The sequence below is a fragment of the Hoplias malabaricus genome, chromosome 18, assembly GCF_029633855.1.
Source record: "Hoplias malabaricus isolate fHopMal1 chromosome 18, fHopMal1.hap1, whole genome shotgun sequence".
NCBI lineage: Eukaryota > Metazoa > Chordata > Actinopteri > Characiformes > Erythrinidae > Hoplias > Hoplias malabaricus.
In genome coordinates, this window is record NC_089817.1 from 34,641,748 (window position 1) to 34,656,497 (window position 14,750).

General features: G+C 48.8%; 1 protein-coding gene across 1 annotated transcript in view; it reads left to right on the top strand.

The window, feature by feature from the left end:
* Positions 1–14,750, top strand: part of nlgn2b (neuroligin 2b) — a 61,919-nt gene that overhangs the window by 11,351 nt on the left and 35,818 nt on the right. The window contains exon 2 of the mRNA XM_066650496.1: positions 12,932–14,085. Within this exon, the coding sequence (XP_066506593.1) occupies positions 13,638–14,085 (448 nt within the window). The 5' untranslated portion in view covers positions 12,932–13,637. The remainder of the gene's footprint in view (positions 1–12,931; positions 14,086–14,750) is intronic.

The following is a 14,750-nucleotide window of genomic DNA, read 5'->3' on the forward strand; positions in this document are numbered from 1 at the left end:
CCCAGTCCACACTCACTTTGCCTCTTTGTCATCACCCTCTCAGCCTCTCTTTCACCCCACCTCTCTCTCTATACACTCTTTCTCTCTCACCCTCTCTCTCCCACTCCTCCTTTTTTCTTTTTCTCTCTTCCTTTTTCTCTTCACCCTCTGTCTCTCTCTCTCCCCGCTCCTCTTTTTATCTCTCTCTCTCTTCCCTCTTTCTTCACCCTTTCTCTCTCTCTCTCTCTCTCTTCACCCTCTCTCTTTCTCTTTCTCTCCCCGCTCCTCTTTTTATCTCTCTCTCTTTCCCTCTTTCCCTCTCTCTTCACCCTCTTTCTCTCTCTCTCTCTCTCTCTCTCCCCACTCCTCCTTTTATCTCTCTCTCTCTTCACCCTTTTTCTCTCTCTCCCTCTTTCTCTCTCTCTCTCTCTCTCTCTCTCTCTCTCTCTCTCTCTCCCCACTCCTCCTTTTATCTATCTCTCTCTTCACCCTTTCTCTTTCTCTCTCTCCCCACTCCTCATTTTATCTCTCTCTCTCGTCTCCTTTTATCTCGCTCTATTTTCCCTCTCTCCCTCTTCTCCCTCTCTCATCCTTTCTCTCTTCACCATCTGTCTCTCTCTCTCTCTCTCTCTCTCTCTCTCTCTCTCTCTTCACACCCTCTCTCTCTCTCTCTCTCTCTCTCTCTTTCCCTCTCTCTTCACACCCTCTTTCTCTCTCTCTCTCTTTCCCTTTCTCTCTCTCTCTCTCTCTCTCTCTCTCTCTCTCTCTCTCTCTCTCTCTCTCTCCCCACTCCTCCTTTTATCTATCTCTCTCTCTTCACCCTTTTTCTCTCTCTCCCTCTTTCTCTCTCTCTCTCTCTCTCTCTCCCCACTCCTCCTTTTATCTATCTCTCTCTTCACCCTTTCTCTTTCTCTCTCTCCCCACTCCTCATTTTATCTCTCTCTCTCGTCTCCTTTTATCTCGCTCTATTTTCCCTCTCTCCCTCTTCTCCCTCTTTCATCCTTTCTCTCTTCACCGTCTGTCTTTTTCTCTCTCTCTCTCTCTCTCTGTAACTGTATCTGGCCCTGTGTCCATGTGTATAAATATATCAGTGTCAGTTTGTTTGAAGAGAGTTGGCGATGAACACTGTACAGATTCAAACTCAATCACAGTGCCTTTAATCTCCATAGAAACACTTCAGCTGAAATGGGAGCAGCTGCACATGAGTCTAGGACCCCATGCCCAATGCCAAGCGCTGGCTGGAGGGCTATAAAACTGTGCTGTGGAGCGGTGGAACAGTGATGATCTGGGATCCAAAGAAATGGCCCACCCCCAGCTCCTGACCTCACTGACGCAGGGGGATGAATGCAATCAGATCCCTTTAGCTCCTCACAGCAATGTCTATCTCTTTTTTTTATTACACTTCATGAGTCTACCTTTCTGTCTGTCTGTCTGTCCCTATCCATCTGATACCAGTCCGCGGTCCATACATCGCTGAGCACAGCGCTGCGGATTGGGACACGTCCCCGGAGGGTGTTGTCATGCCTCTTTTGCTCCGAAAGCGTTTGACTGCTCCCCGGGGGCCGGACTGGTCGTGTCCAGCCATCGAGCGGTCATGCATGTCTGACCGGCCGCTTTAAAGAGCCTCCATCTCCATTCCTATCGATCCGGGGACACTTAAGAAGGCAGAGTGGATGTTGAGCCAGCTGAGACCTTCAGTTACCCGCCCTCAGGAACGCGCTTCTGAATACAGATCACTCCCTTCATTACGGCCGTGTCCCTGGGCTGTGTTCATTCTGACAGCCCATTTTGATTTAGTTTTGATTTACGTCTTTTGAATAAAATGTGTATTAGTTTCAGTCGGTGAAAGGTTTTTCACTATTTTAGAGATATTTTTTAATTAATACATTTCATAAATTAATCATTCGTTTTGTTACGTTTAAAAACATATGTTTATGTCAGACATGTATTTTTTTCAAATATATTTTGCATCTGTTTAACACCGGCACTGTGGTGTCTCTGTCACAGCTCCGGGGTCCTGAGGTTGTGGGTTCGAGTCCTGCTCCGGGTGACTGTCTGTGAGGAGTGTGGTGTGTTCTCCCTGTGTCTGCGTGGGTTTCCTCCGGGTGACTGTCTGTGAGGAGTGTGGTGTGTTCTCCCTGTGTCTGTGTGGGTTTCCTCCGGGTGACTGTCTGTGAGGAGTGTGGTGTGTTCTCCCTGTGTCTGCGTGGGTTTCCTCCGGGTGACTGTCTGTGAGGAGTGTGGTGTGTTCTCCCTGTGTCTGTGTGGGTTTCCTCCGGGTGACTGTCTGTGAGGAGTGTGGTGTGTTCTCCCTGTGTCTGCGTGGGTTTCCTCCGGGTGACTGTCTGTGAGGAGTGTGGTGTGTTCTCCCTGTGTCTGCGTGGGTTTCCTCCGGGTGACTGTCTGTGAGGAGTGTGGTGTGTTCTCCCTGTGTCTGCGTGGGTTTCCTCCGGGTGACTGTCTGTGAGGAGTGTGGTGTGTTCTCTCTGTGTCTGCGTGGGTTTCCTCCGGGTGACTGTCTGTGAGGAGTGTGGTGTGTTCTCCCTGTGTCTGCGTGGGTTTCCTCCGGGTGACTGTCTGTGAGGAGTGTGGTGTGTTCTCCCTGTGTCTGTGTGGGTTTCCTCCGGGTGACTGTCTGTGAGGAGTGTGGTGTGTTCTCCCTGTGTCTGCGTGGGTTTCCTCCGGGTGACTGTCTGTGAGGAGTGTGGTGTGTTCTCTCTGTGTCTGCGTGGGTTTCCTCTGGGTGACTGTCTGTGAGGAGTGTGGTGTGTTCTCTCTGTGTCTGCGTGGGTTTCCTCCGGGTGACTGTCTGTGAGGAGTGTGGTGTGTTCTCTCTGTGTCTGCGTGGGTTTCCTCCGGGTGACTGTCTGTGAGGAGTGTGGTGTGTTCTCTCTGTGTCTGCGTGGGTTTCCTCCGGGTGACTGTCTGTGAGGAGTGTGTTGTGTTCTCTCTGTGTCTGCGTGGGTTTCCTCCGGGTGCTCTGGTTTCCTCCCACAGTCCAAAAACACACGTTGGTAGGTGGATTGGCGACTCAAAAGTGTCCGTAGGTGTGAGTGTGTGAGTGAATGTGTGTGTGTGTGTTGCCCTGTGAAGGACTGGTGCCCCCTCCAGGGTGTATTCCCGCCTTGCACCCAGTGATTCCAGGTAGGCTCTGGACCCACCGCGGCCCTGAACTGGATAAGGGCTACAGATAATGGATAAATGAATGAATGTAAACCGAGACTGAGTCGACTCTATGAATCATTGACCAACAGGTGATGCGAGTGACTCCCAGACGCTTGAAGACTCGATTCTTTAGGAGTTGACTCCCGCTTTCATCGCTTTGACAACAGCAAACCGATGAAGTTTATATTTCGTTGTGATTTTCTATTTTCAAATCAGACATAAGTCATTTATCACTCATTAGATTTTATTTGTCGATGAAAAAGATGCAAAACATTGACACAGTTCTCATCTTGTTTTATTTGTGGAAAACATGTGGTCAATGAATAGTTTCCGTTATAGTTTTCACTGAAGAAACTAACTCAGCCTGTATTCTCTTCTGAGTGATGTTTATTATACGGCTCTCATCGCTCCCTGAGTGTAGTGCACATAGATTGGGACACTCTGGAGCACCCTTAATTGAGCCTAAGTGCTGACAAAGAAGTATAATCAACTCCCACCCCCAGGAACTGGACTGTGGCATCCATGAGAGCATCAGGAAGGTCTGCTACTGCTATTGGACGATTACTTCTCGTCCTACGCACAGCGAAGTTATACGAAGTGTTTCAGCCTGGACTGCTTCCTGAATGAGGCCCAAGACTGGTCAGCCAATCAGAAGAGAGATCATTTATCGGTCTTAAAGGCACAGAACACAAATCCGAGAAATTGCCACAAAATGGTCACAAGAGATGAATTAAACATCACAAAATGGATGAAATGGGCCCTTTAACTCTTCTTTGTGTAGCTCAGAGAGGTTTAATTGTTGGACAATTGATAAACAATAGTCTGGACACGTGGTCAGTGTTTTAAAGCACGACCCGCTCTGTTCACCAAAAAAGAAAGTGTAAAACTCTGGCAGTGTCCCAAATCATTCACTACCTTCACTAACACTGCTCCCTATCATAGTGCACTGTATAGTGATCCAGGTTTTCCAGTGTGGGACATAGTGGACAGAGCATGGATTCAAACATACACAAAGAGAGAGGGAGAGAGAGAGAGAGAGGCAGATAGAGAGAGAGGGAGAGAGAGAGAGAGAGGCAGATAGAGAGAGAGAGAGAGTGAGAGAGAGAGGCAGATAGAGAGACAGAGAGCGTGAGACAGAGAGAGAGAGAGAGAGGCAGAGAGAGAGAGAGAGAGAGAGAGGCAGAGAGAGTGACAGAGAGAGGCAGATAGAGAGAGAGAGAGAGAGAGAGAGAGAGAGTGACAGAGAGAGTGAGAGCGAGAGAGAGGCAGATAGATAGAGAGAGAGAGAGGCAGAGAGAATGAGAGATAGAGAGAGAGTGAGAGGCAGACAGAGAGGGAGAGAGAGAAAGACTCTTGCCTGCTGGTTGTTGTGCATCTCTCTCTGGACACTGACAGATTGAGAGCGGACAAGTGGGCGAGCGAGCTCCAGAAATGAAATTAAACTCTCTCTCTCTCTCTCTCTCTCTCTCTCTCCTGTCCTCTCCAAGACGGTTTGGACTGTTACACAACAGTTTCGAAGAAGAAAATGTAACAGAGCATGCCAAGAGCTTGAGGCTGAAATAAATATAGAGTATGTACTCTGTGTACACCAGTCTGCCACAAGATTAAAACCACTGCCAGGTGACGTGACTAACGCTGGAGATCTGGGTACGGCGCCCCCTGTCGAGTGAGTGCTCAGTTCTAGAAGTCGATGCGGGAGCGGGAGACATGGTCAGGGTGAACTCTGTGGTCTGCGGGGTGCTCCTGGTGTGCCGTGGTCAGAACCGACCCAAAGTGTTCAGAGGAAGGACGAGCGGAGACAGGGTCATGTAGGGCCCCGAGTTTTCTGTAAGACGTTTGGTGGTTTGTTTACGTTCAGAAGCTCAGCGTCTTTTAAGGTGGAACGGTGTGTTTGAGGAGAACAATCTCCACATCGCGGAAATCATAGGGTCCTGCTCACAAGAGTCTGAGGCTCAGTGATGCAGGAGGGAGCGAAGGCAGAGAACAGAAGAGCCACTGATCACATTTGAACCACACTGGGCCGTGTGGAGCAGCCGCACATGAGTCTGAGGTCACTATCCTCAGTGGCAGGTGTGGTACAGACTGGTATGAAGTCTCCCACCTGAGAGAGATGTTCTCCGGTGGGATATAGATGGAGCAATGCCTTTGGGATCCTTTGGGATCTGTAGACTACATCCCTGACCCTGACAGAGGACACTAGAACATTACTGAGTCAGATAGAGAAGAGCCTCGGCGCCCAAATATCATCACCATTACAACAAAGGTGAATGACCTCAGTCCGGTCAGAGATTTGTCTCTGAGCAGTGTGTATCAGTTCATGATGACCTCACACCCCTCCGATCGAGAGAGAGAGAGAGAGAGAGAGAGAGACCCCTCATGGGCTGAAGGGCCATTCATCTTAGTGTGTGTGTGTGTTGTGTACTCGATCGTGTCACTTTTAACAGCGATGAAACACAAACACAGCGAAAAGAACCGCTCCCTACAGACTAGGGTGTGATATGAGGAGGCTTCTCTCTCTCTTTCTCACACACACACACACACACACAAACACTCCACAGAGGAGGAGAGGTTTCCCCTCCACAGGAAGAATGTGTGTGTGTTCAGTGGGTGGAATATTGGATGTAACAGTGTCATTGTTAAATTAAGTGCTGTAGGAAGGCTGCATACACTGCTCCTCTCTCGTGGAAACCACCGTCAACTGAGCGCTAGAACAAGTCCATACATAGATACATAGACTGATAGATAGACATTCTTGGAAACTATAGTTATTGATTATATCCATGGCCTACAGTGTGGGTTAAATTTGTCTGAATACCTCTGTGATACTGTGCATTTCTACCAGCGCACCTATGGGGTTCTTAATACTATGTTAGCACTAAGTTAAATGTGGGGTATGCGAATGTGTAGCAAGTTCATTCATTCATTCATTATCTGTAACCCTTATCCAATTCAGGGTCGCGGTGGGTCCAGAGCCTACCTGGAATCATTGGGCGCAAGGCAGGAATACACCCTGGAGGGGGCGCCAGTCCTTCACAGGGCAACACACACTCACACATTCACTCACACACTCACACCTATGGACACTTTTGACTCGCTAATCCACCTACCAACGTGTGTTTTTGGAGTGTGGGAGGAAACTGGAGCACCCGGAGGAAACCCATGCAGACACAGAGAGAACACACTACACTCCTCACAGACAGTCACCCGGAGAAAACCCACGCAGACACAGGGAGAACACACCACACTCCTCACAGACAGTCACCCGGAGGAAACCCACGCAGACACAGGGAGAACACACCACACTCCTCACAGACAGTCAACCGGAGGAAACCCACGCAGACACAGGGAGAACACACCACACTCCTCACAGACAGTCACCCGGAGGTCAGCAACAATCACTGAGGAAACATTCGTGAATTACAGTACAATAAGTCCATAACGTAAGTACTGTTACAGACACAGATCCATGTCCTTCATGTAAAAACGCCACGAGTGTGTGATGATACTAACCTCTGCCAGCGCACCTGCGGTGTTTTCCATAGTATGTTAGCTCAGGCTAACGAATGTAACCAAGAAGATTCGTGTACACAGAGAGTAAAACACATGAGTGAGCAGCGGCACATGAGCCTACATCACCGTTTCCAATAGCAACAGTTGTCAAGAGCGGCGTAAAGAGGGGCGTAAAGAAGTCCTCCCTGAAGTGATGAAGGTCCGTGCCAGTGCCAGTCGTCTCACGTCACTCCCTGACCTACGGGGCTCGGTGCAGTCGAAATCCTCACAGCAGTGTTCGAGAGCGGAGGTGCGGGACGAGCAAGAGTCTGTAAATGATCGGACGTGTCGTGCCTCGGTCTTTTAAAGGTACGTCAGGACGGTTCGGGAGTCTGTTAAAGGCTGTAAACAAGGCCTCGGCGGCTGCTGTGGTAAAGAGCGAGTGATTTATAAAAGGTTCTGAGGGACGAGTGCAGACCCCTCCCCTCTTCTCCTACGGAGAACGTCAATGCGTAATTACTTCAGAAGATGAATGAGCCTCGTTCACGTCGGTCTGGACCTCCAGCTAAATCACACACACACACACACACACACACACACATGAACACTCACTCACTCACTCACTCACTGCCATGTCAAGGAAGAGAGCACGTCCCTGCTCAGAGAGTCATGTAGAAGCTCTTAGATAGACACACACACACACACACACACACTTGTATTTAGGCATTGTGTGGACTTCACATAGACTTCTATTGAATTTGTGGAGAGGTCATTTTTCAAAATTTAACCCTAAACTTAAGCCTAACACTTCAATTAATCCTAACTCTGACATTGATCTCAGTCCTAACCCTGTGCCGTCGCTCAAAGCTATATATAAAACACACGAGGCACAGGATTAATACGTATTGATTTTAATATAATCATAAAACATATGGGGCACGGTATATATGACACGATGTATGGCTCTGTGTGTGTGTGTGTGTGTGTGTGTGTGTGTGTGCAAGACTTGGCATGATTGACTGCATATAGCTTGGCAGGCAGAGGTTGGACAGATGATGCCAAAAGAGAGAGACGGGGGGGGGGGGGGGGGGGAGGAAGAAAGGAGCGTCCATTGCTACCTACATTAGCCTCACAGCTTTGGACAGATAGATGGACAGATGGACGGACGAATGAATGGGCGGATGGACGGACGGACGGATAGATGGGCTGCACTTACGTGAAGGAGACCTCTGTGTAATTTCTCCATTCTGGAGGACCATCCCTTTAGTGGACAGCTCCGCCGCTGAAACGTGACCTCGCGTGACCGAAACGTCCTCTTGGATCATCTTCTCCACGTTTCAACACAGGTTTCTCACTCAAATTGAGCTCTGTCTGGAGGCAGTGCAGCTGGCGCATGCACACACACACACACACACACACTCCCTCTCTCTCACTCTGTCTGCTCTCACTCACCCCTGGTGCTCTTTTTGAATGAACTGTAATTAGTGAATGTCCAGATTGTGCTTCCTAACACACACACACACACACACACACACACACACACACACACACACAGAGAGAGACACAGACTGGGGCCTGTAAAGTGCATGAGAAACCTTTGGAAGGACTGCACACACACAGAACAGTAATAAACTAAAAGAACATAATAAAAGTCCTGGAGAAGAAACGTATGGCGTATGAAATCAACACAACGTCTAACTCCACAGTTACAGTAGAGTACGGTAGCGTTGGGTTCCCTGGTTAAAGGAAGTGGATATGTTCCTCTGAGGGTGCCCCCAGTGTGGGAACAAAGGAGGTGGCTTTAATGTTGTGGCTGATCTGTGTTCGGGACGGTGCTGGAGCTGGGTGTAATTATGAGGTCACCCTGAAATTAACTCCGTGACGAGGAATAACATCCGGAAATGATTAAACTCTCAGAGCTCGGCCTCGTCTGGAACTGACCGCGCAGCCCTCGGACGCCGGGCATTACGGAGCGCAGCAGATTACCTGAGAATAGATTAATGATGAAAGTCATAAAGGAGTCCAATTGCCCTGCGTTTAGAACCGCTGTGAGTGGAGTTTCAACATAATGTGTGTGTGTGTGTGTGTGTGTGCTTGCGTAGGAGTATTTCTGGACCGTCAGCACTTTAACGCTCCTCTCTGCTCAGCATTCGATATCAGCCAGTGATTTTCTGCGTGGATCTCTGTGCCATACACAACCTCGATATGGTATGAGGCCTTGTCTTTAGACCCCTCCGGCCGACTCTTGGCATTGGGCATGGTGATCTCACCCTCATGTATCTCTCCACAGATCCAAGGCCAGTGCTGGTGGAGGGTTACTTTCACACCCTTCTGGCCTGGTGCTCGCTGTAGGTTCATGTGCAGCTGCTCCAGAGCAGCCCAGTCGATTGCAAACATATTACAGTAGTGATTGCATAAGCTGTGGACAGCGGGAGTGGACAGTGTTGATGATAATAATAAAGCCTCGCCTCCGCTGCGTCCAGCTCTGTGTTCAGTGCTGTGTCCTGGGGCTGTGTTTTTGTCAGACACCTCCTACACATTCAGCAGCAGGATGCACACGACCTCTGGGCGGCACAGAGCTGACCACAGGGTGAGAGAACGGCCGAGAGGTGAGCCGGGTCCAGATGGAGACGTCCTGAACCTTCACGCCGAGGCTCTCGGGTCGTATTACAGCCAAAGTTTAGCAGAGCGTCAGATTTACAGCTTTCAGCCTGGAACTAACACATTCATCTTCATACAAAAGCAACGAGAAACAGTGGAGCAGCTGCACATGAGCCTAAGGACACCGTGCCTGGTATAGGTGCTGGTGTTTGTGACATCACAAAAACAGCTCCTCTAACACTGGCTGTTTTCACTCTTTTATTAAATCAAAGACACGGACCCTTTAATAATCATCTATTTTCAAGTCTGTGTTATTTTTGTTGACTTTGAGGTCTTAAGGATATTGTTTGTGTACTGTCACAGTGTGTGTGTGTGTGCATATTTGGTATTAGGGGGTCAACACTAAAACAAAACAATGCATATTTATGAAGTCCAATTGCATCCTGTCAGCGATTGAAGAGTTTCTGGCCTTAATTGTGTCTCATAAATATTCATACCTAAGAGGACACACACACACACACACACACACACACACACACACACACACAAACCTACAGAGACACTAGTATAAATTAAAGAGTATCTACTTTAAAACAACTTCTATCAGGGATTTCTTAGATTCATTGCCAATGAACTGAACTGAATGTTATTTTTGGAGCGAAACTGTGTGTGTCTTTGTGTGTATTCCTCAGTGGACCTGTGTTCTCTGGAGTAGTGGAGCACTGTGGGATGAGTCGGAGTGGTGTTGTGGATCTAGAACTAATCACCAAAGCTTTACGCCAGATGTTGGAACATTGCTGTGCTGATTTGATGGCATTAAGCCATGAGAGCATTAGTGAGGTCAGGTTCCTCCTGCAGGTCCTCCGAGGTCATACCGCTCACACCATCCTTACACTTTTGACTCTACTCTCTGATTGATGTTGTTGTTGTTTTGTCTCAACCCCGTCTCTAAGGGGAACAGTGGGCTTTGGAAACCACAACAACGGCGGTGGTAACGTTAAGCGGTGTTTACTCATGGTGTATCGGCGTGTTGTTGTTGTTTGGGACTGAACACAGCTCCGTCATCAGTTCAGACAGATCAGTAGAGTTTGTTCCTTCCTTGTTGCAGCGTCCAGCTCTCGCTGGATTCTTTCGTCGGCCACCGATCCAAGGAGCGTTTGAACCTCTTCAAAAGACCACGGCGTCATTTTACGAGCTGCCGTCGTGAGTCGGATAAAAACAAACGTGATCTCTGCTGCAGCTGGAGATTTTACAGATGGAGAGTTGGTGCTGGTCGTCTGCGTCGCGTGGCGTAGAGTGACGACTCTCTCTGGACGATCAGCGCTCTGCAAGGTTTACACGCCACGGTTTAGTCCCTACTCGACTCGCTCTGAACCACGAGAGAACAGCCACTAAACAAGAACCCGCTTCCAGAACCAGGACCTGATTCACCTGGTGGAGGAGTGGAATGAGGAAAAGCCCCACGGTTCAGTGTTTATCAGGATATCAGCCCAAATATCCTTCTAAGCAGCACTTGTTTGACTCAATACATCCATAAAAACATAGACACCTTTGGGTTTTGTGAATATTTTGGCCTGTTTTTTGGTGTTGGCACAAACTGCTGAGTCCAGAAAAACAAGAACTTGAAGCTGTGGAAATTTTGGACCAAAAAACAGGTCAGAAGTGTTTTCACATTAAATATTTGACCCCTGGCGGCACTAACAGGGTTTACAGGCTTCAAATGTCTGTGCTTAATTAATATCAGTGTGTGTGTGTGTGGGGTGTGTGTGTGGGGGGGGGGGTGCATGGGCTTAAAGGGAACACACCAGTTCCGCAGTGTAACTGAGCCCTGTTCTCTCTATAGTGCACTTTTTGGGCTTCTGCCGTAACATGAATACCTCCTCTTTGTTTCCACACTCAGTGTCCTCTGATGGCATACGTACAGTTACAGACCGAAGTCCATCTGTTTCTCTGCATACTTTACTAGCCCCCTTTCACCCTGATCTTCATTGAACCCCCATAGAACAGGTATGACACTGAGCGGTTTAAAAACTCCAGTAAACACTGCTGTGTCTGATCCACACACTAACACACCACCACCACGTCAGTGTCACTGCAGCGCTGAGAATGATTCACCACCACATCACACCTGCTCTGTGGGGGTCCTGAGGTGGACAACAGGGCAGCAGCATCCAAAACACAAGAGATGCAGCTGTTCTCCACAGTGTAAATGCAGGCGTTTTCCAGCTGTGTGCAGCTCCTAAAACTTCTGTTTCTAGGGAAAACAGCCTCTGGCTGGTGACTGTAACTCGTCCTTCTCTGCTCTAGTTATCGCCTGCTGTCGGCGGGAACCTGGTGCTGTCGTCTGGGTCCAGGAGGGAGTTAATTAAGCAGTGTGTAAAATTATTCACACCCTCGGAGAAGAGCGCCACCTCCGCTTCTGACACAGCGCCAGCGCAGGTGACAGTTTACACCGAGAAACACCGACTTTACGCTGTGTTTACTCCGTCCACCGCTTTAGAGGCGAATAATCTGCAGTGCCTCAGCACTTCTGGCAAATCTGTTCTTTTACTTTTCGCCGTAATTGAACACATCACGTTAAAATAAATCACGTAACTTTAACTTTCATTAAAAGTGTAGGTTTTTTCCTTCAAAACACTAGGTAAGATTTGGTGTTTCTGCTCCTGGGCGCCACCTACAGCTGCAGACATCAACAGGACGGGGAGGTGTGGGGTGGTATTCTACTCTCCATAGTGTAGTTTCTGCTGTGCTCAGCCCGGAGTAACGACCTAGCCTCTATACTACGTACTGTTGCTTTACCTAATCTCCACTGTATTTGTCAGTTGGCTGCTAATTGATTGATGTGTATCCAAGCACTGTTTATTGCAGTCAGGTCAACAGCCACGGAAATGCACATCGATACTGATCAATTAATCTAGGTCAATTGATTATTGGTGACAGCCCTAATGTAACGCATCATGTTCCAATGTCAAAGCCAGTTCTAGACTGAGTGGCGCCACCTTCAGGCTCAGTGTTAAAAGCGCAGGCGTGTGTAGTGTACGGAGAAGCAGAGCTGAGTTAAAGGAGATAGATGACACGTGTCACCGTGGCGATTATCACACTAACATAAAGCCGAGGCCTGTTAGCTGCTGATGAAGCGTCAGCACTCGGGGCGATGATGTAATTGACTCGTGTTGTGAAGTGTGTGTGTGTGTGTGTGTGTGTCTTTGTTTTTACGCATCTATGGTTTCTGTCTCAGCCGTTAAGTACAAGCTCGCAATTCATAATATGATCTCTCTCTCTCTCTGTTCTCTCTCTCTCTCTCTCTCTCTGTCTCTCTCTCTCTCTCTCTCTCTCTTACTTTCTCTCTGTCTCTCTCTCTCTTACTTTCTCTCTGTCTCTCTCTCTTACTCTCTCTCTGTCTCTCTCTCTGTCTCTCTCTCTCTCTCTTACTCTCTCTCTGTCTCTCTCTGTCTCTCTCTCTCTCTCTGTCTCTCTCTCTCTCTCTCTGTCTCTCTCTCTCTATCTCTCTCTCTCTCTCTTACTTTCTCTCTGTCTCTCTCTATCTCTCTCTCTCTCTCTCTTACTCTCTCTCTGTCTCTCTCTCTGTCTCTCTCTCTCTCTCTGTGTCTCTCTCTCTCTCTCTCTCTCTCTCTCTCTATCTCTCTCTCTCTCTTACTCTCTCTCTGTCTCTCTCTCTGTCTCTCTCTCTCTGTAGGAAGCTGATGAAGAGATCAGAAGAGGAGGATGGTGCAGTAACGTCAGCATGAAACCCTTCAGTTCTCTGCATCAGGCCCCTCGCGTGTGCTGTTAGACACACACACACACACGCACACACACCCCAACATATTCCAGCCGTATGAGGGTCCACACCCTAATCCCTCGCTCTCAGAACTGCAGAACATTCATGTTAGTATCACAGCAGGTCCTGAGTACATTCAGCACTTGTACATAAAGGGTTAAATCCCTCCTCGCCCTCTCTGCCCCACTCCCCAAAATCCTAAAACTACTTTGGAACCACTCTCCACCTTCCTCCGGGTTCCCGTCTCCACGTTTTGATGCAACATCCTGCTCCGAGTTGTTGCTAGGGAACTACTCTCCACCCTTTTCGTTTTTTTTCCTTTCTGTTTTTTTTTTTTTTTTTTTGGGTGCAGGGTCGGTTTTTCATCCTCCAGCACCTCCTGCTGCAGCACCTGCTGGGAGCTATTCTCCACCTTGTTTTGTTTCTGGTCCCTCACTTTCTGCTGCAACACCAGGAGTTGTTAGGGAACTACTCTCCTCTGTTTTTTGTGGTTGTTGTTGTTTTTCACCCTTCCATTTTTGCATTCCCCTAGAGGACAGCGTGACCTGGAACTCTTCTCACGTCACCTCCCTTTTTCTTTTCACTGTGAGCGGCCTCCCGCCGCTCCCTACAGGACGCAGTCATGTCTCTAGGGGGCGCTGGAGGGTTTGTTTGGGCACAGTGCCTGCTGTGGCTGGCGCTGAGGTTGACGCTAACCTCGTGCCAGCGAGCGGCGGACCTCAGCGGGCCCAAGTACCCGGTGGTGGCCACCAGTTACGGGAAAGTGCGAGGGATCCGTAAAGAGCTGAACAACGAGATCCTGGGCCCGGTGGACCAGTACCTGGGGGTCCCCTACGCCACCGCACCGCTCGGGGAGAGACGTTTCCAGCCCCCCGAGGCCCCAGGCTCCTGGCAGGACATTCGCAACGCCACACACTTCGCTCCCGTCTGCCCTCAGAACATCCATGGCGTCCTGCCCGAGATCATGCTCCCCGTCTGGTTCACCGACAACCTGGACGCCGCTGCCAACTACGTCCAGAACCAGAGCGAGGACTGCCTTTACCTCAACATATACGTCCCCACTGAGGACGGTGAGTCCAGCCTCCGCCTCTTCACACAGAGCACAGTCCATGCTCCGCCCTCTCCTTCTGTCCGTATCATTGTGTATTCAATGTCACGCCCATATAAGGACTTCCACACCTGTGCTGATTCTCTCTATGAGAAAAATGACCGTGGTTTTACAAGGTCATGAAGAAGTCAGAGTTTATATCACACACACACACACACACATGCACACACGCACACACACACAATAATAATAGTAATAGAAAATAGTAGGAATTTCTATTCAAATAAACCGAGGACCACCAGAAATTTCTGGTTAGATTCCTCCACTCATCTTTCTTTCATTTCTCCACTCATTTTTTTTCCTTCTGTCTTCCCTGAGGAGAGAGAGAGAGAGAGAGAGAGAGAGAGAGAGAGAGAGAGAGAGAGAGAGAGACTCCATGGAGCACACACAGAGTGGACAAGAAGGAAACGAGGAGTTTGTCCTATAACGTCTCTCTTGGCTGACTTGGAGGTTCTGGAGGTTCTGTCGTAGTGGGTGTGTGTGTGTGTGTGTGTGTGTGTGTGTGAGAGAGAGAGAGAGAGAGAGAGAGAGAGAGAGAGAGAGAGAATCACTCTCCAGATATTTGGAGATAAAGCCTGTCTGTCATCAGAGCGACGAGAGCTATTTGCTCGAAAGATTTCCACACAA